General features: G+C 34.8%; 1 protein-coding gene across 5 annotated transcripts in view; it reads right to left on the bottom strand.

Moving 5' to 3' along the window:
• LOC111427877 (basic helix-loop-helix family member taiman) overlaps positions 1 to 21,150 on the bottom strand; it is a 43,560-nt gene that overhangs the window by 3,180 nt on the left and 19,230 nt on the right. For 3 of the 5 annotated variants that reach the window (XM_071196756.1, XM_023063232.2, XM_071196755.1), the window contains exons 2-10: positions 19,608 to 19,712; positions 10,951 to 11,136; positions 10,036 to 10,890; positions 3,151 to 3,931; positions 1,867 to 2,739; positions 1,393 to 1,806; positions 1,130 to 1,336; positions 839 to 1,070; positions 1 to 189 (exon numbers count right to left, since the gene is read on the bottom strand). In XM_071196756.1, coding sequence (XP_071052857.1) covers positions 1 to 189; positions 839 to 1,070; positions 1,130 to 1,336; positions 1,393 to 1,806; positions 1,867 to 2,739; positions 3,151 to 3,931; positions 10,036 to 10,890; positions 10,951 to 11,136; positions 19,608 to 19,712 — 3,842 coding nt within the window. The remainder of the gene's footprint in view (positions 190 to 838; positions 1,071 to 1,129; positions 1,337 to 1,392; positions 1,807 to 1,866; positions 2,740 to 3,150; positions 3,932 to 10,035; positions 10,891 to 10,950; positions 11,137 to 19,607; positions 19,713 to 21,150) is intronic. The other 2 variants (XM_023063235.2, XM_071196757.1) reach the window with 1 other exon arrangement.

Below are 21,150 nucleotides of genomic sequence, written 5' to 3' on the forward strand. Positions count from 1 at the left end.
CGGGTTGGAGGTGTGTAGGAACGCGGCCCCGGTCCGCACCATTGTACGGTAACTGTAAACCCGTCTGATCGTAACAGTACTGGGAGTCTTGTTGGTATATCATGGTGTGGTGCGGGGATTGTGGGATCGGGGGGTAAGAAGAGTGTGGGGGATGCTCCCTGCCGTAAGGCCGGGGGGAGCCCAGGCCACCTGCAACACACGCTACCCTCAGATTTAAAGATTCGGGAAATACCTTTTTGATCAACAATAATTATGTTATTCGCCACACTCCGTATGACGCAACTTTTTCTTTCTTGTTTGAAGGGGAATGACCACTCTCTTGATACAATTTTTTTTAACGTTAAAAAGGAGTTTAGAAAATCCACTTTGAATTATTTTCTATTAATAAAGAATTCTTTGTTCTTTTAATTATTTAAAGTGATTTTTTCTGAATGCCTTTTCTAGTACAATCGTATACCAAGTAAAAAAAGGGAGAAATACTTTTATAGAAAAATTACTCTAATAAGAAAAAAGTTCTACCATGCATTAAAAAATCGAAAATCGACCAAATGCACGACCTACACCTTCTCTGTCTACAGATGCATCGCATCTACGGGTAGCAAAAAAATTCAAACCATGCTCCAAGATGATTTTAGTTAAAAATAAAAAGAACCCTTTAAGAGTTATTAGGATTTAATTCATTTTAAAAAGAAAATCTATCACCTAGGCATATATCTTTAATTTTATACAAGTTTTTTTCCAAACAAAATCCTATTCTTATTATATTTTTTTTATTATTAAAACTAATATTAATGTTTATTTGATGTATAAATAAAGTAATTTATTCAATAAAATGTACCTGATAATTGAGTGGTGGCAGTGGGTGCACTGTTAGCTCTCTGTAATCTCAGGTACTGGTTCTGGTTGAATGAGGCGTTGGGGGAACCCGGTGGGAAAGTGTCGGCCGAATAGGGTGAATGTCGCGTCGATGCCGCCGCCCCCGGACTTCCCCCCATCGCTTGTTGTTGTTGCTGCTGCGAATGCTGAACAGGAAAACCGCCCCTCGTCGATGGACCAGACACAAAGTTTCCCTTCAAAAATAATAATCATCAAATGAGTATTTAATTAAAGAAATAAAAAATATACTTACTGTCAGCTGTGCATTGAGCATAGGATTTTGTTGCTGTTGCAACGTTAACCGATTTTGTTGCCAATTTGGATTAATATTCTGGTTCGACCCAGGTGGATAAACCTGTCTTGGGGATAATTGTTGGGTAAACGGCGGGTGAGGGGAAAGTCTGGCAGCATTATGTTGTTGGTAATTACCCACCGTTGATTGAGGAGGAAAGGCCCCTTGCTACAAAAAGCATTCATTTATTAAAAAATAAACAATTGATTGATTCGTCCACTTACTCTTTGTCGTTGCTGAGTTATTTGACCTCGGTAAGGCGGCGAAAGTTGCGAATCCGTAACGGAATTCGACCGTTGCAACGAAACATTTGGAGCGACCGTGTTGTTTAATAGCGAATCGATATTCTGCATACCCGGTTTCATCTCGACGGTGGCGTTGGACGGGATGACGAGGTGCTGTTGTTGTTGCTGCGTAAGTAGTCGCACTTTCTCCCGGTCGAACTGCTGCTGCTGTTGCTGGGAGGTGTGCATCGGCAGTTTTTGGTGCATAGGCAGTTGTTTGTTAATCAGCCCGCCCCCGGATACCGGAAATTGGGGAGCCGCCGGTCGCGTCGGCCTCTGTACAGGAGCCCTTTGGTAACCTGGTCTTGGAGGTTGAAAACCTGGTTGTTGTTGATTTGCATTTTGCGTTGTTAACTACATTTTAAAAAATTCGAATAAATTTAGTGCCTACTTAATACTTAATTTATAACTTACCACACTAGATGGATACGTAGGAGGAGCAACTGTAAGTGCAATATTAGGTGATGTAGGACTATTCATAGCTTCAATTTGCATTAAAGATTCCTGAATTTTATTAATGGCCATAACTTCGTGCTGTTGATACCCATTTGTGTTATTTTGTTGGGGCGCAGCATCGAGTAACGTTAAAATATCGTTACTACTATCCTGTTGAACGATATCGATGACTTGGTCTAAAAGTTGTGAAAGATACGGATCCGATCCGGAAGTTTGCTCCCACTGAACTCCATCTGGGCCGACAACCGCCGTGGTTACAGCATTAAACGGGCCGTTTTGCGAACGTTGCATACCGGAATTATCTGGTGACAGTATCTGATTGAGGTAGCCTGTGGTTGGTTGACGAACGGCCATTCGTTGTGATCCCCGTGCGGCGGCCGCAGCGACGATCATGGCGTTCGGATTTTGATGCGGTGACGTTTGCTGTTTCATCGCGTTTGTCGGGACGACTCTTCCGGTCTTATTGAGCGTATCCTGGGGAGTTGCGGTGATGATACTCGATGGTACCGGAGGGATGGGTTGAGGATTTGGTTGCGTCGCTAATAACTTCGCCAACATTTGATTCTTCTTACATAATTCTGTCGTTCCCGTTGACGAAACACCGTCCGAAGAGTTCCTCTTTTGGTCACGTTCTTCGTGCGGTCGTTTAACCCCGCGACCTTCGCCGCTGGTCGGTGATGGAAAACCCAAACTCTTCAACAAGGAATCTTCTTGGGATTGCGGTTCCGATTTTGGCTGTTCATCTTTTAACAGCTGCTGAAGAAGTTCACTTTGCGGTTTCAAACCTGCCCTTACGTCCCGATCGTCGTCATCGCTCGTTTCACTTAATAACTGTTGAAAAATCATATTATTTTAAGTGTGATTCAATAAGTAGTTGCGAAAAGACTGAGTGAATCACGGGGTTACTTTCACAGCTTTACAATAGCAAAGTGGGGGTGTAAAAATAGAGAGGGGAAGGGTCTATTGTGGAAATTGAGTGTGTTTAGGTCTTCAGGTAGTAACCCCCTTGTTATAGTTAACAATTGAAACATTCCAGAACTCAGCTGAGCGAGCTATTACTTCTATTTTTGTTCACAAAAAAGTGGGGGTGGGGAATAATAATAAACAAAACTATCGTGGAGGAGATATTAAATTTGTTTGTTTTTGTTTTAAAAATATCATTTACTAATCTCTTTTTTAATTTATATTAAATTGGGCAAATAGATTATTAGAATAAATATTTAACAAAAAAATAACCCTTACCTCTCTTAACATATAATTTCCTGAAGTATTGGGTTTATTATCGGAAGGTCCAGCTATTGAATTCGCCCTTCCTAAACTGTTCACTTTAGGACTGCCTTTATTTTCATTATCATCTTCGTCCTTCTGGTTAAGCAAGTCCTTCAAGATTTTATGCGTATTCTTATTACTCCTGCCGTTTTTATTATCCGAATCGGAAGATTCAACCGAATTCGGCGGCTTCGTAAGCAAATCTCTTAATTTTCCCGAATCCCCACCTCCAACCACCACCATAGGCGAAGGGTTATCCTCAAACAAAATAACTTTGGTCTCTTTTTGTTCGTCCATCGGGAAACTTTCACCCACAGGACTATAATTAAAGGTACTATACGCGGCCGGTGTTGGGGGATTAGGCGCGGGACTTTGTTGCTGTGTAACAACATATTGTGACATAGGGCTTTGGACGGTCGCTCCTCCGCCTCCGGGGCTGTACGCGGGAGCACTTGGAGGTCGCGACGATGGCGTCGACGCGGGTGTCAAACTTTGCCGGCATTCGTTACGGGTATCCGGCAGTGAAATATCGCCCCACACGGTTTGCAAGTCAAAGTTATACTCGTCGAGAACGAACGGGGTTAACATCGGAGGGTTTCCGGAAGAAGAAGTCATCGAAGTGGTTAGATACGCCGAAGAACTGCCGTTTCTACTTGTTCCGTTTACTACACTCGTCATTAATGGGCCTCCGAAACTGTTATTGTTGTTGTTTCCGCCACCACCAGGATCATTCGGTCTTGTTTGCTCATTATCACTATAAATAAAATAAGAACAAAATTAAAAATAAGCACAAAGAAATTATTTAAGATAAAAATTAAAACAATAAAAAAAGCTTACTAAAACGCTTTATTTTAAATCAATTAAGAATGAAAATTCGAAACGTAATTAAAACGTTTTGATTTAACGCGAAGCTTACAAAAAGGTTTTTAAGATACTAAAAACTAAAACGGGCTTCTACTTGCATTCAAACGCGGATTGATAACATTATCAAAACATATGATAGGGGAATAGCGGATGCGCACGCATTCGCTTTTGGTTCGTTATGTTTTTATTTAAGTGGATACTATGTCTAATCTAAAAAAATGCAGGTAAGATTCGTTGCGAAATTTAAAATATCGAAACATTTGTAATTAATACACGTGAAAATAACAAATAATTTCAAAGAATCAACGATTATAATTAAAATATAAACGCGTGTTTATGTTTATGTGTTACTAATAAAAATATTAAAAGGGTTATATGGGAAAAGGAGCTATTTGTTATGTTCAGTCTACGTGGCTTTATATTTATACCGGAAAAGAGGAAGAATCTAAGAGGACTGCTACATGCCGAGAATAGGTGCATAACTCGAGGGCCCGTTCGTGACGTAAGCGTTCTGCGGGGAGAGGAGGGTTCCATCCAATCGGAACAGATGGTATGTCCCAGACAGTACGTCGCGCCTTTATCTTACCTACATAAAGAAATAAGGCGCGACGTCCTGTTTGAGATGCACCATCTGTTCCGATTGGACGAAACCCCCGACACCCCGCAGAGCTTATTTCAGTTTCTCTTTAATTTGTAATTCCATTAAATCGCTCTTCAAAAATTAGAAAAAGCTAATAACGGAATCCGACAACCGACATTATTTGATATATTTGGGTCAAATCCGCGATTTTCCGTGAAACTGTATGAAATGTCAAAAAAATAAAATATGCCACTAATTAAGAACACATCAGGCTACCACCTGTTCAAAATTTTAATTTTTTCGTACGATAGTTTTCGAGAAAAAAAAATCGCAAAGTTGACAAAATTGCCGGTACTCTCAAAAATCGGGTACTTTTTTCATTTAACTCGTGATAAAAAGAAAACCGTGGATCCGAAAATTTTCAAATTAGCATATGTTACGTAGAAATGTTCAGTGATTACAACAAACTTTGTCGCAATTTTTTTTATCGGACGGTTGCGAAGATATAGATAACTAAAGTGAGGGGCTTTGACTTTTTGCACGGATAGTAGTGCTAACTAGCGCTACCTAGCACTGCCACTAGAACTAACATTAGATCTAGAACTAAAAACATTCCGGTTTAGCCGTAAGTCTCAAGACGGCTAAACCCGAATGATTCTAGTTCTAAGAATTGTGTTAGTTCTAGTGATAATCCTGGTATAAAACTAGAACTAGAAACATTCGGGACTAGCCGTCTTGAAAGACGTGCGGCTAAACCCGAATGTTTCTAATTCTAGGTATAATGTTAGTTCTAATTCTACACTACCAGTGTTAATAGAACTAACACTATATCTAGAACTAGAATCATTCGGCTTTAGCCGTCTTGAGAGACGTGCGGCTAAACCCGAATGTTTCTAGTTCTAGGTATAATGTTAATTTTAGTTCTATCACTGTTAATAGAACTAACACTATACCTAGAACTACAATCATTCGGGTTTAGCCGTCTTAAGGGACGTTCGGCTAAACCCGAACATTTCTAGTTCTAGGTCTAGTGTTAGTTCTATTTTTATTTCAATGAAAAATATACTCTAGGTCTAGGTCTCTAGGTCTATTGTTACTCCTGCTTTTAGTTCAATGAAAATATACAACAATAGCGCTGAATAATAATTAAAACTTTGTGTTATGAGTTTGGCAACCCATAACACGAAGTAGGCAACAATCAGAAGCCTAAGAATATGATTCAAACAACCAAATCAAAAACATTGAAAAACGTAACATTAAAATTTACAAGATGATGATAATTATGAAATTTTTAATTTTTTAATCATCAAAAATTTTTTTCATTCGATTAATTACTTTATGCGATTTGAAAGTAACTTCGAATTAATTTCGATTTTTACGCAAGATTTAAATTTAACTGACCACAGAATAATATTAATATATTTTAATAAGCTACTTTATATTTTCTAAACAAAACAATTTCATCGTAATGTTTACAAAACGTTGATACCTTGAATCGAGTTTAACCAATCAAAAAATTAAAACAATCGACTTTAAACAATCGAATTAAAACAAAGTATTGCGCAACGGACAATAAAACCGACTCGGCGACGAATGTCTTTCGTTCAAAACCGATCAAAATTGCTCAACTGTCAACGTTTCAGTAAACAGTCGTCACGATTTGAAATCGAAATACACACACACACATCTAGAGGACTAACAATAGTTGCACGATGCTTTTGTTCTTGTTTGTGTTCGGGTTACAACATATATCTACACGCGCGTAAATCGTTTTCCTTGTGCTCATAAGAAGCAAACGTGAGAAGAACTTATCAACAAAAATAAATCAGCTTTTTTCGTCGGGTTCTCGAAAGAGAACAAAAAACGTGCTTCCGGATGATTTGCTGCAATTTGGTTTGCTCCTGGTGTGTACGGACTGCGTCATATAACTGACCTACTAACCCAATTTCCGTTTCCCGGAATGCAAATATTAAAACGTATTTAAATCTATTAACTTGTATATTAAACGATTATTATGCGTTACACTCTGGGAATAATAAATAATTCTTGAATTGAATTTACATCATTGCATTTACTATTTATCATTAAATTGTTATCTTTTATAAATTGGTTACAAATTAATATGATTTCATTTTCCCGGTTTCATTCGTGTAATTGGTTGTTTTGTGCGAGCGCGCGTCCAATCTTTAAATAAAGTTGTTGCATATTTAACATTGACACATATAAAGGGTGAATCATTTGATTGACCCAAATAATCATTATTTTCATACGAAATGCAAGCATCGGACACGTACGCACATATTTAAAAAAATTCATAAATTTTAATAATTACATATATATATAGCGACAATAAGTGATTTTAATTAGTGTTTGTAAGTTATTAAGTTTTCAATCAATATATAATTGAAATAAATTTGTGATTTATTTGATAAATCTCCATTAATTTTAGATAATAACCTATTTATAAACGAGAATAGAAATAAAAACATTAATAACAATTAAATTAATTATAAGTGATATTAAATTATATAATTTTATAACATCCGGAGAGGTAGCAACCTAGCATGGTGTATACGAATCAGGAAAAATAATGAAATCAAACAAGTTTGACAAGCTCAAAAATTAACGGTTAAGCAGAATTATCAATATGATAGTCCTATTTATTTGGCCTATATTAGCCCGTTTTCTTTCTATAACAGTGTATCTGCCCTAGATAGTGCAATTGTGGTAAAGCGCGCAAAATTTTAATAATTTAGTACCGTTATGCAAGATTGTGGTGAACCAAGAGAATAGCTTCTAAAAAATAGTCTTTTTTTTTGGTCAAAAAAGAGTTATCTCAGAACCTGTGCAAGGAGATTCTATCAAGATCAACATAGATAAAGAATTCAGTTTCTTCATGAATAATTTTATTATGACATCGTTTTATTTAGACATCCTCATAAATATTAATGGCTGTTTTCTATTTATATTTGAAAAATTCTGTGTAATTGGTAGCTAATTGACGACCTATAATTAAACTCCCATTAAGGGCTGACCCGGCACGCTGGAGCAAAGCGTTTTGGTGGGCCAAAATTCAATACCTTTGAAATGCGTATCCTACAAAGTTGAAAATTTGTGTACATAATTTGTTTTTAATGCTGATTAAAATACGGTTGTTAATTTCACGAAATCGTTAATACGGTTGCAACAATTAGTCGTTAAAGGAGCGATTAATTATTTATAATACAACATCAAGAACAAAAAATGCTAAGTGCTAGTTTAATAATTTAAACGTCAATTATTGTATATATTAATTATTAAATTGTATTATTATATATTCTTTTTGTGCATCTTCACCAAGTTGTCCGATTGGTAATGCAGCAAATCGTGTGATATTTTGTGATATTCTTTTTAGAAGTCGTAAGAAACCGTAACACACTGAGAATAAAAGAGGTCATTGAGAACAACAAAAACATGAAGGTATTAAAGAGCGAAAGGGCAAGTGGAAAAGTGAGAGTGTGCCAACTAAAGAATGAAAGCGGAAAAATATAAAAACAAAGAGATAGCCGAAATCGATGAAAACTTTTATAGTGAACTTTATTTATCAACTAACCCTCAACCATCAAAGATACACCTTCAAGGAATAAAGAATGTAGGATCTAAAAACGTGCTTTAAGAACTGTAATGTCTGTGTCATTACAACGAATGAAATAAAGTACGCTTTGACGCAGATAAAGAACGAAAAAGCACCAAATGAAGATTGCACAAATTGTTTGCAAGAATTATGACGACCCGATTGATGGATGAAGTAGACGAAAATTAGGCAGGCTTCCGAAAGGGGTTCAGCACATTCAAACAATCCGTACATTAACAGAGAAGTGCGTGGAATATAACATCTTACTATATCTAGCTTTTATAGACTACAACAAAGCATTCAAGTCGATAGAGCTTTGGGAAAGTTTTACAGCCATGGATCTCGTAAAAAACAAAAAAAAATACCAAATGTTGAGTGAGGCAAGGAGATATAGTCTCTCAAAAATTAACTGAAATGTTGTGCAGATGACATCATACTCATCAGCGCAACTAAAGTAGCGTCGAAAAACAACAATCATGTCTCTAGACAATAACAGGATAGAAGTTGGAAATGACACACTGGAAAATGTATAAGAATACGTATACTTAGGTCACACATTAAAATTAGGCATAAAGAACCAAACGGCTAAAACAATGAGAAGAATCCGGCTAATATGGGCAGCCACTGGAAAGACTAAAAACAACACAAACAGCAATAGAACGTACAATGGCAGGAATAAGCTTAAAGAATAGAGTATCAACCGAGGAAATTAGAAGAAGAACAAAATGAAAGATGGGTTGGCCAAATAGCAAGATAAAAGGAAGTAAAGTGGTCGAAATGGATGTTAAATTGGAGGTCAAGAATGTACAAGAGGAGAAACCCAGGAGGTGGGTTGATCACATTAAGGAAAAAGTTGAGAAGATTTGCTACAACCAGTATAAGACCAAAACGAGTGGAAGATAAAAATGAGGTATATGCCCAAGAGTCCAGGATGACTAAATACTGAGAAAGAAGAAGAAAAAAGAAGATGCATAGATTCGTCTAGGAAAATAATTGAACTGTACTAAACGAAATAACCTTAATTAAGATGAAATTGAATTACAAAAAATCTAGCTGTTTGAAATTATACGCTTTATCTTGCACAATACGAAGTCATTTAATTTTTGTAATTGATGGAACATGCCAAAATATTTTTACAGAATAAATTGTATATATGAAATAAATCAAGAAAATCATTATACTAAAAAAAATGATGCGGCAGGAACATGTTATCAAAAGATCTTCAAATGACCGTTACCAACTGGTTCCTTTTCTATTGAACTTATTAGAGAAATAAGAAAGATATGTTGGAAGTTGCAAAACAAGGAAAGCTATTTCATCTTTTTTTCGGGTTTGTTGTATCAAGAATGTCCCAAAACCTAGAAGTGAATTGTACGCCATATTAAATATTTCTCTTGCAAATGCGTTTGTGATGTATTTAGCAATTCCGAAAAACCACCAACTGAAACATTTTAATTTATGACAAATTTAGCCTTGACTAATGTTCATTACTGCACACCAACATGTGGCAAAGTGTTTTGCAAATGTTGTGCCACATATGGTTATGGGCTAAGAAAAAGATAAATTAATAATTTGTTGTTTATGATCTCATATATTTTTGATTAATGTATTATTTCCGTGGTGGAGAAGAATACAAAACCATAGAGTTTATTTTGCTAGATTAAATTCCACATGTTTTGCACTGTGGTATTAAAAGTGATAAATTTACATATAAATGAAACATTGCAGAATCAATCATCTTAGAAGAGGATCATCAAGGTAGTAATAATTTTGTAATTAAATGAAGTGAAATTTAACTTACCCTATAATAGCATGTGTGGCCATAATAAAATCAGCTTCAGAAGAATGTGGACCGGCTTTAAATAATTTCGATTTAGTCTGCACGTTAACGTAATTGTCCTGAGATAATTTGAGCCGGTACGTAACACTAGTCCCTTGCCCGGCACTGAGCGTGTCCCTAAGGTGTTGCGTTAATTTCCTGAGGTCCTGTTGCGCGCACAGATCCTGCAGGATACGGCCCATCAGGTCTTTGTTAAGGAACTGCGTGTACGCGTTAACACCAGAAGTATCGATGCCGATAATCTTCCCGCTTGTATCTAATTTCGTGGTAAACTGTTCGATGGTGAAAATGGCTGCGCGATCCCTGTGCGTTATTCTGCTGGCGACGCAAAGTAAGCAAGGACCTCCGTCGCTTGGATCGTCCTCGGAACCCGTTGAATCTTGCGTCAATTGGGTACTCGAAATGGACATCACCTCGTAACGGTCGCGTTGTTGTTGCTGTTGCGATTGTTGAGATGATTTATCCTTCGATAAGACGTCGTCTTGATCGTCGGCTTTAATCAGCAAGCGACAGCTGAACGAACGCGATTTCGTCGACGTTTCAGAACTCCATCCGATGGACATCGGCAAACTTGAAACGAAACTCGTGTGGTCACCGGGGTGGATGAAATTGTAAATGGTCTCCCCGAGAATCTCTTTGTCCGTGAATTTAATGAATTTTTGCACGTTTTTCGTTACGTGTTCCACCTTTCCTTCACCGTTTACCACAAAGAGAAAACCGTCTAAAGCTTCCAGAAGAAGATGACCATACACGTCTGTTGATAAAATATTTGGTCGCGAGGATGAAACTTCACCTTGTTGTACAGGATCAGTCGATCTAAATCAAAAAATACAAAAATTAAATCAAAATAAAATGAAAAAATGTTAATTAACTAACCTGGAGGCAGATTCTCGTTGTTTAATACTCCTGATCTGATTGACGGTCTCTTGGAGGATGGCGCATTTATCGGGTTTCACGGACAAAGAGCTCATGTCCGCGAAGTTAGCGGATATCAGCTCAGCGAGCTCCTCTATGTAGATGTTCTCTTGCTCGCGCCGCCTCTTCTCATTGTTGCACTTGTTGCTATAACAGAAAAAACGCGTTACGTTGAAACAAAAATCGCAGACAGTCATTTTTAACGCGTATCAAAAAATGCGAGTGGAAGAAAGACGGCTTGCAGGAAGAGCAGCCGGAGGAGTTGGCGTGTTACAACCGACTGGCCATCAAACGAATCGTCATCGAAAGGCGACTTTTAGAAAACGCGTCGCGACAAAGACGACGAAATCGCTGCGGTCAGCATTTTTTGAAGGACTTTAGTTGTAAACCATCCATCTGTCACGTGAATTTAATCAAGAAGAAAAATTGCTTGATATAAAAAAAACTGCTTTAACAAAGGAAATAAAAATATTTTCATTAGTTTAATAATTTATTACCAATAAACAAAAAAAAAGAAACGTAATAACAAATTAAACGATTTCAGATTTTAATCTATCAAAACGATTACGTAATAATACAACACGAGGAAAAGTGATTCCGTGGTGACCTAGAAACATATTATATTGGGAACACTTCCACACAAAATAAAACAAAAAAACGTTAGATAGACAATATTTTACAACGAATAGTAAGTTTATTATTAGTCACGTATTCGTTACGTAATAATTTTTGTTACGGTAACCTAGTTGTAAATTTACGTAAACTAAAAAACTTTGAAACAATGTTGCGTTTTCTTTTTTTTTATCTTTAACATTAAAAGGGTACACGTATTACACATCCAGTATTGTCACTACCGGTGTTACGGTCATTAATCGTTCAGTCAGCCGTGTAACACCACCTTAAATGGTAATCGATACTGCTACATACATGCATACCATACAGTATTTAAACTCAAAATTTAACATGTTAAGGATTTCTTAGTACAGTAAAATATCGATATAACGGATTAATATGGAAAAGGGAGAGAATAACAACTAAAACTAGAACTAACACTAGCATTAGAACTAGAACAGTAAAACTAGAAACAACCCAACCCAACCCGAATGATTCTAGTTCAAGGTATAGTGTTAGTTCTAGTAGCAGTGCTAGTGTAAAACTAGAACTAACACTAGATCTAGAACTAGAAACATTCGGATTTAGCCGCACGTCTCTCAAGACGGCTAAATACGAATGGTTGTAGTTCTAGGTCTAATGTTTGTTCTAGTGACCGTTTTAGTGTAAAACTAGAGCTAACACTAGACCTAGAACTAGAAACATTCGGGTTTAGCCGTCTTTAGAGACGTACGGCTAAACCCGAATGATTCTAGTTCAAGGTATAGTGTTAGTTTTAGCAACAGTGCTAGTGTAAAACTAGAACTAACACTAGATCTAGAACTAGAACCATACGGGTTTAGCCGCACGTCTCTCAAGACGGCTAAATCCGAAGGATTCTAGTTCTAGGTCTAATGTTTGTACTAGTGACAATGTTTCTAGTTCTAGGTCTAGTGGTAGTTCTAGTTTTAGTTGAATAACAACTAAACCTGGAACTAACACAATCATTAGAACTAACACTAGACCTAGAACTAGAAAGATTCTGATTTAGCCGTCTTTAGAGACGTACGGCTAAACCAGAAAGTTTCTAGTTCTAAGTCTAGTGGTAAAAAAAGGGAGAGAATAACAACTAAAACTAGAACTAACACTAGCATTAGAACTAGAACACTAAAACTAGAAACAACCCAACCCAACCCGAATGATTCTAGTTCAAGGTATAGTGTTAGTTCTAGTAGCAGTGTTAGTGTAAAACTAGAACTAACACTAGATCTAGAACTAGAAACATTCGGATTTAGCCGCACGTCTCTCAAGACGGCTAAATACGAATGGTTGTAGTTCTAGGTCTAATGTTTGTTCTAGTGACCGTTTTAGTGTAAAACTAGAGCTAACACTAGACCTAGAACTAGAAACATTCGGGTTTAGCCGTCTTTACAGACGTACGGCTAAACCCGAGTGATTCTAGTTCAAGGTATAGTGTTAGTTTTAGCAACAGTGCTAGTGTAAAACTAGAACTAACACTAGATCTAGAACTAGAAACATTCGGGTTTAGCCGCACGTCTCTCAAGACGGCTAAATCCGAATGATTCTAATTCTAGGTCTAATGTTTGTTCTAGTGACAATGTTTCTAGTTCTAGGTCTAGTGGTAGTTCTAGTTTTAGTTGAATAACAACTGAACCTGGAACTAACACTAGACCTAGAACTAGAAACATTCTGATTTAGCCGTCTTTAGAGACGTACGGCTAAACCAGAAAGTTTCTAGTTCTAAGTCTAGTGGTACTTCTAGTTTTAGTTCAATAAAAATATAGAACAATCTAGCACTGAATAACAACTAACTTACTAGAAACATTCTGATTTAGCCTTCTTTATAGACGTACGGCTAAATAAGAATGTTTCTCCGTTATATTGAGGTTTTATTGTACTCATTTCTGCATAACGCAAAAATAATTTACTTCCAAGAAAAAATAATTTATCTCTTAATCTAAGATTTATTGAAAGTTTTCAAGAAGCCATAAAACATTTTAAAGAAGAATAATTTAAGCCAGATAAATCTTTTTGCTGATTTTACTTTTTTATAAAACAAATAAAAGCAAAACTTATTAATAAAAAATTGTTTTACGTTTTGTTATGGCGATAAAAGTGTTAAAGTTAAAAATGTCGTGTGTTGTTTCTTCCGGGAAAACTACGGTAACCCTGAAGTCACGTTAACGGCCTACATACGTCGTTGGAACATTCGTAAGTCTTCTCGACAAAGAAGAAGCAAAGAGAAGATCGCATTCGTCAGTGTATCCTCGTGCTGTGGAGACTTTTATCTCTCGTGAGAAGAAGAAGAAAGATAAAAATACTCGACGGCAACAACTAGGAAAAAGATTACGTCACGCGTTTAGATAGAAACGTTGCAAACTGAATAATTCGTTTCTTACCTAGAAGAACAAAGAAAAAAAAATACTTGTTGAGAATTTTTTTATCTACGACTTCTTAAATTAGCGGATTATAAATTGAGTTTCATATTTCTATTGGAAAAAAAAAAATAATAAAGTAAATTTTTTTTATATAAAACCCGATAATTCACTTAGCAGATAATCGCTTGTTATCTTCCAAAACAATTTGCATAAGATGGCGGTGTCGTTTTCTACGTCCACACAGATTACGATCGCAATTAAATCCTCCTCGCAAACCTCGTTTATCGATGAGAGAAACGATAGTTGACGCCGCATTTATTGGCCTCGTCCGCTATAATTAATTAACTCTCAAAGGTACTAATACCTTAATTACCTCGTTGTTATCCCGTTCTTATTTCAAATTTTCCATCTAAATTTATGTAAACATGAATTTCTCATTTTAAAACTTCACACCACTTCTTCTTCATCACCGATTGAACCGATACTGAATAACAGCAAAAACTAAAATGGAATTTGACAGGTGGATTAATGAAAAAAAAAAACGTTCGGCAGGTGGTCGTTGAAAATACCGAAACTATAGGTTTTAAAACGGTAGCGATAAAACCTGACGATAATAAAATGCCTCGCTAAAGGTGTCTCTGTGTGATTGTGTGTGTGTGTATGGTGAGATTTTTTTTTAAAGTATGTGTGAGTGAATGTGTGGAAATCGACTCTGCCTTTTAAACTAAACGATAGGTTGGTAGATAAAGCGTGACGTATGTAGTTACCGACAAACTAACGGTGTTTTGTATGACCGGTAACTATACATACACAGGAACGCACTACTATTACATTTAAATAGGATAGGGTTTTTGGGTTTTATGTAAGTACTCTATAATTGTATTTGGGTAGGTTGGTTGATTGATGCGGAAATAAAGTTCATTCAGAAAAAAAGTCATTGTTCAATACAAAAGTATAGTAAATTATACTAAAATTTAATAGTATAGTCTAAAATAGTAAATGAAAACGAAATATACACTGTGGCATTAAAACCATTTTTAATACTTTCGTGTCCTTATTTCGCTCAATAGCGCAACTAAATTATTATGATCGCGTTAAAAGAAACGAGTGACTTTAATACTTCGATACATAAAAAACTATAAAATTTATTTAAAATTGGTATAAAATGTAAAGTGGTATTAAAATCATAAGAAGAATGTCATTTATGGTACTAGAAAGGGTGCGATTATTATCAAAACTGCTTAATGTAATGAGGATGTTCTCTTCAAACGTTTCCATGATATTTAGGAACAATTATCTGCGAAGAATTGGTGATGCCGTACATTTTTGCAACCCCACGATATCAAAGAACAGTAACCAGAAAAATTGTCTTCAATAGGAATTAACTGGAGTACTCAACTTTCTCACATTAATGAACTAAATTAGTAAAAAAAAGTTAATTTGTTGTGTACGCAAAGTTTTAAAATGATTGAGTGTGCAGCCGCTGATAGCTGCTTATTAAGATGGAAGCAGAGACATGGAGTTAATTTTGCAAACATTTGTGGTGAAATATTATCAGCGTAAGTTGCTGCCACAAAGAGCTTTGTAAGCACATAAAAATGAAAAGATACGTAGCACTTCCTTCTTCAACGAATATACAAGGTAGACAAAATTCCAGACACTTTTCAGACAGTTTTCTAATTATTCTCTATTAGGTAGGCAACTCTAGTATGTGAAGTCGATAAAGAAGGAATTGACTATGTTGAAGTGCTTGGACGAATACTTACATCTTCAAAGAGTGGTTCATAAACGCATTTATCTCAAAAAGTTAAAGAACCATAAATTGGCAGAATGTCCAATTTTGGTCTTACATTAGACAATGTTGATCTCCTTCCAGGTAACGTAACATGTTTATGACACGGACTGATGATGCAAGGAGTAATGGAGAGATTAAAGAGGTGATATCAATGTAAACTGCTCTCAGAGATGTAATTTATGTGACTTCAAATGCATATCACGAAAATCCTAATTCATGAAATCTTGGCAAAATGTTTGACCAGACACTGAGAAAGAAGTAACAAATTACCTCATTCCCATCTATATTAGTAACTAAATCAAATGATAATATGGTACTATTGAATGATATATTAAAATTAGCAAAATTCCAATGATATCCAAATTATATAGAAGGTTGATGATTAAATGATAGATACAGTTATAAACACGGCAATAGTTAAGAACAGCTGACAGAAGAGTTAGAAGACGAAAATTACGGAAAATTGGCAGCGATTTCGTTAAAAAATCAAATGAAAAATCTTTATGCATAAAAAAATGATAAACAAGAAGAATGGTCAAGAAAAAGAAATATATCTCAAAAAAAAAGTTGTTATAAATTTCTTTCAGAGAATATGAACAAATTCTTTACCAAGTAGGATTCGACAACCTGAAAACACTCACGTACCTACATGATTTATCCAAGCAAAATGGAACAAGAAAGATAGAAATAAGTAGCAATTACGAAGAATATATCAAGATAAACTGGTGACGACTGACGTGCAGAAAAGGATAAACGATCAAAAGAATGCAAAGTGTAAGAGAAGAAGAGGAAAACTATCCGACTACAATTGGCCGCTGCGGGGTAGCTCGCCCACACATCCCTAAGATAAATTATATACCGGTACGTTCAATACACGACTATTAAGAGATGAGGATAGTATGGTAGAAATGAAAAACGCCATTGTAAAGATGAAAATTGTTAGATAATGCTTAATTAAGTAACCTATAATTTGCAGGCGATATAGTTGTGAATACGTGAAATAAGTTATTAATAAGAAAAACATCGATTCTAATTAGTTTACAATATTATACTTAAATTTCATTAAACATGGTAAACATTATAATTAGCTTTGGTTGAGAACTCGTCGTTAGTGTCACTTATGTTAAGTAATGTTATCGCAATTCAGGAAATTTGCATGTACTATTCGATATGCGCAAATTAAATTGATGAATAGAGTATACACTGTTAGCACATGGTTTTTCAAAGTTCTTCTACATAAAGTGACACACTGAAAGAATATGGGCACTTTTTAATATCGCATTCGCCTAATATTATAAAATATTATAAAATTAAGGCCACCTAAATATTTATTATTATTTATGAACTATATATGTTATTCACCCTCAATTTGCTTCTTTCCGAGATAGAAACATTAATATTTTAAATCGACCCTAAAGCACCGGATACACAAATTTAGGGATTATTATTCTAGAACACTCCAGACGTGCATTCCAGTGTTTCGTGTTTATTTTTTACAGTACCTGAGGCATATCGACGAACTCTTTGCAAACCTCTGGTGTAGTCTATTATCTCAAGATATTCAAATCACAAGTTATTAGTGCGAAAACCAAAGTAGGCAAAAAGATGGGACTTCAAATCAGAATTGAAAATTGAGGGAAAGTCGGAACAGAATCGAAAAAAGTTTAATATAATTTATATTTTATATATGTAGTCACATAAGATTTCTTCTTTTGAATAACCTTCTACACAAATATATTGGCTTCGTGTCGCGGAAAGAACCTTACTTAGAAGACGAGTCTGCTCCTAAATCGTGCTTTCTATTCAGTGCAAGAGTTTCTGGACTGTTAGTTGGAGAATATATGTATATAAGTGCGAATCTCATGAATTATTTATTAGTTCTTTTGCGTTGTTATTACAATTGTTTTTGTTTTTTTTTTCTTAATAACTACACACTGTTTTGCTTAGGTAACCTTCATCAAGCACGAGTAAAATAATAACAATATGGATAGTAAAACATTACATAAAAGCAAGAAATTTAAATCTTAGACTCAAATTTAAGAATTGCTTATAAAATTAAAAACATGTACTACAATAAGGAGATTTCAAATATGATAACATCAATAAAATCAGAAATGTTTTTGTTATTTTCTGGAAAATTGGGATTTCTGGAATTGTTATTTTTCATAATAAAAAGCAGCAAACATGTTTATGGATTTTTGTAAATTTCAAATTGAAGAGAATTTTTGATCAATTTAATTTAAACCGCATCATATTCTTCATCATCTATGCTAATAAAAAATAAAAAATTGATTTTATGTTTCTCTAAAAAGGTTTTTAAGTAATCATACTAAATTTTATTTTAATTCATTTAAATTTTTAAATATTTTATTCTTCATCATTTAAAGAAGAAAACACTGCAAGAAAATTATTTTTGACAATTTCATGAACATGATTTTCTTGAATTTTTATAATTAGGATTTGGGGAAAATTTTTGATCAATTTAATTTGAACCTCATCGAATCCATCATCTATAGCTGCAAATATGGAAAGAAAATTATTTTTGTCATAGTTTATTTCTCTGGAAAACAACTAATTCTGGAATTTTTGCAAATTTTAGGTTGAGCAGAATTTTTCAATTCCTTATCGCCTCTAAAATAGCTAGCTTGGAAAAAATATACTTTTGTCATTTCCTATTTTGAAATTTTTGCAAAGTTTGAGCTCGCCAGAATTTTTGATCAATTTAATTTGAACCTCATCGTATTCTTCATCTGTCCATAGTAGCAAATATAAAAAAAATGTTTATCAGTTCAAATTTTCATCCATTTCATGTTCATATTTCTTTTAAATTGTCAAAAATTCCATGAAAAAGCAACAAAAAGTGAAAAATCTCAATTTTCCACAAATTCTCGAATCAATCTCTTGGAGAAATTTACAAAATCAATGAATTACCATTACTTCATAATTATCCGTTGGCTTTGTATGAAATTATTCATTATCAGTAATCAAAGCATTACCCATTTCAAATCATTCAAATTGGCAGAAATAACATTAATAATAAATATGCAAAACTGCTATAATGGTTAATAAAAATAAAATCAGATTAGTCTTTTTAAAAAATTAAATAAAATGATTTGAATTATGACTTGAAAGTTAATAAGTAGTAACTTTTATAAGTTTAACAAAAAAATTCAAGGAAATTAACGAAATCTAATCTACTGATATCTTAATTCTTATATCTAAATAAAATCATTTTCGACAAAAATTTGTTGCTCTTCACCCAATTACATAAACGTAGTTCTTCAAAAATTCCCGTTTATTTTATGAATTATTTTTACCGAAAAAATAGCTGTTTCTTGTAAAACAACGTCTTTGTTTGGGGCAAAAACAAAGCGCGAAGACAATACAATAATGCTCTAAGAATCTTAGAACGTATTTAAACGGTGATTTGGAGTGTCGAAACAGTAGTTTCATAACGGAATTTAAATTTCCGAGATTGTTAATGATCAATGTGCTTCATAACAATTACGTTAACTGTCCGGATGATGAATGGTGATGAAAGGAATGACAAACCATTTTGTCAATAAATAACAATCACCACAGCTTTTTCTAATTATTTTTTTTTATTTATTGTTTATTTTTAATTGTTCCCGTTAAATTACTTCTTTAATAACTTTTTTATTAAGAAATTAATTAAATTTTTAAGTTAGATATTGTAATTCTAAATCATAAAATGCATAAATCCGGTTAAAATCATATTAAATTGTGTTATGTATTACTTAAATGTAGGAAATCATCTTTGTTTTATCTTAATTTTGAGATTCGTGTTAGAATTATAATCATATTTTACTTACATCTGTGCTTGAGGCTTAGTTTCGGATTTTTTCCTTTTCTTAGCGCCGCTGGCCAATGCGCTCATCTTGGCCCACACAGGGTCCTGCAGTTCACAAGGACCGAGGCTATAAAGAAACAAACATACAACATTATCAACACCGCAATACGTTTCATAATAAAATGTATTGAGCATATTAAACCGAAAAATACCTGCTCGACACCTTATCATCAACGAACATTTCACCGTACTACACTACGAACCCTGTCAATATTAGAGCGATAATTCTCTAGATAACGATCTTATCCTTACAAAGACGACGCCTGCCTTTTCGACAAGTAGAGAAAAACGAACAACTGTTTAGACGTTTGCACAATTTTATCTAAACGCGGATACCTACATAAAATTTTATAACTACTGCTACTGTTGTTTGCTCAGAGATAATCAGATTTAGAGATTTAAACTGTGATGTAATTTAAAATAAAGAAATAGTTTCCTTTTTGGCAGTAATTATAAAACGTACTCATTATGATAGATACACCGTGCGGTTTTTTTGATTTTACATGCGTTATAAACACTCAGATAACCGTAGCAGTCACTCGAAGGAGAACATCTGATTAGATTATCAGAAATATGTCCAGTAAGAATAATAAACCGTAACGAGACAAGAATGCACTTAAATTTCATAAAAATGTGATCTCGCCATGTTTCGATTTGTACCACTTTGTGTGTTAAAATTCGATACCAGCTTATGGTGCGAGAAGCTGTTTGGTAATTTTCACTTTAAACGTGACCGCGTCAATAATACCGTCGTGATCACGTGTTTTATTACAATGTATTTACGTCAGGAATTTCGATGTAATTTAATCCGCATTAAATGGTTTCGCATTTTATGAGAACGTTTGTGGTAATGTTTAAAATTAAAACTAAATTATTTCAATTAATTGAAAGAATTAAATCATTTTTATTTAATTTTTGGAATAATCACTACAAGAAGAACTAGAAAGTTTCGAGTTAAGCCGTCCATCTTCAGGTTCTAGGTATAGCGTTAGTTCTAGTAACAGTGTTAGTGTAAAATTAGAACTAACACTAAACCTAGAACTAGAAACATTCGGGTTTAGCCGCACGTCTCTCAAGACGGCTAAACCCGAATGATTCTAGTTCTAGGTCTAGTGTTAGTTGTAGTAACAATGTAAGTGTAAAACTAGAACTAACACTAGACCTAGAACTAGAAACATTCGGGTTTAGCCGCACGTCTCTCAAGACGGCTAAACCCGAATGATTCTAGTTTTAGGTCTAGTGTTAGTTCTAGTAACAATGTTAGTGTAAAATTAGAACTAACACTAGACCTAGAACTAGAAACATTCGGGTTTAGCCGCACGTCTCTCAAGACGGCTAAACCCGAATGATTCTAGTTCAAGGTATAGTGCTAGTTCTAGTAACAGTGTTAGTGTAAAACTGAAACTAACACTAGACCTAGAACTAGAAACATTCGGGTTTAGCCGCACGTCTCTCAAGACGGCTAAACCCGAATGATTCTAGTTCTAGGTCTAGTGTTAGTTCTA

Source organism: Onthophagus taurus, chromosome 6 (assembly GCF_036711975.1).
Source record: "Onthophagus taurus isolate NC chromosome 6, IU_Otau_3.0, whole genome shotgun sequence".
NCBI lineage: Eukaryota > Metazoa > Arthropoda > Insecta > Coleoptera > Scarabaeidae > Onthophagus > Onthophagus taurus.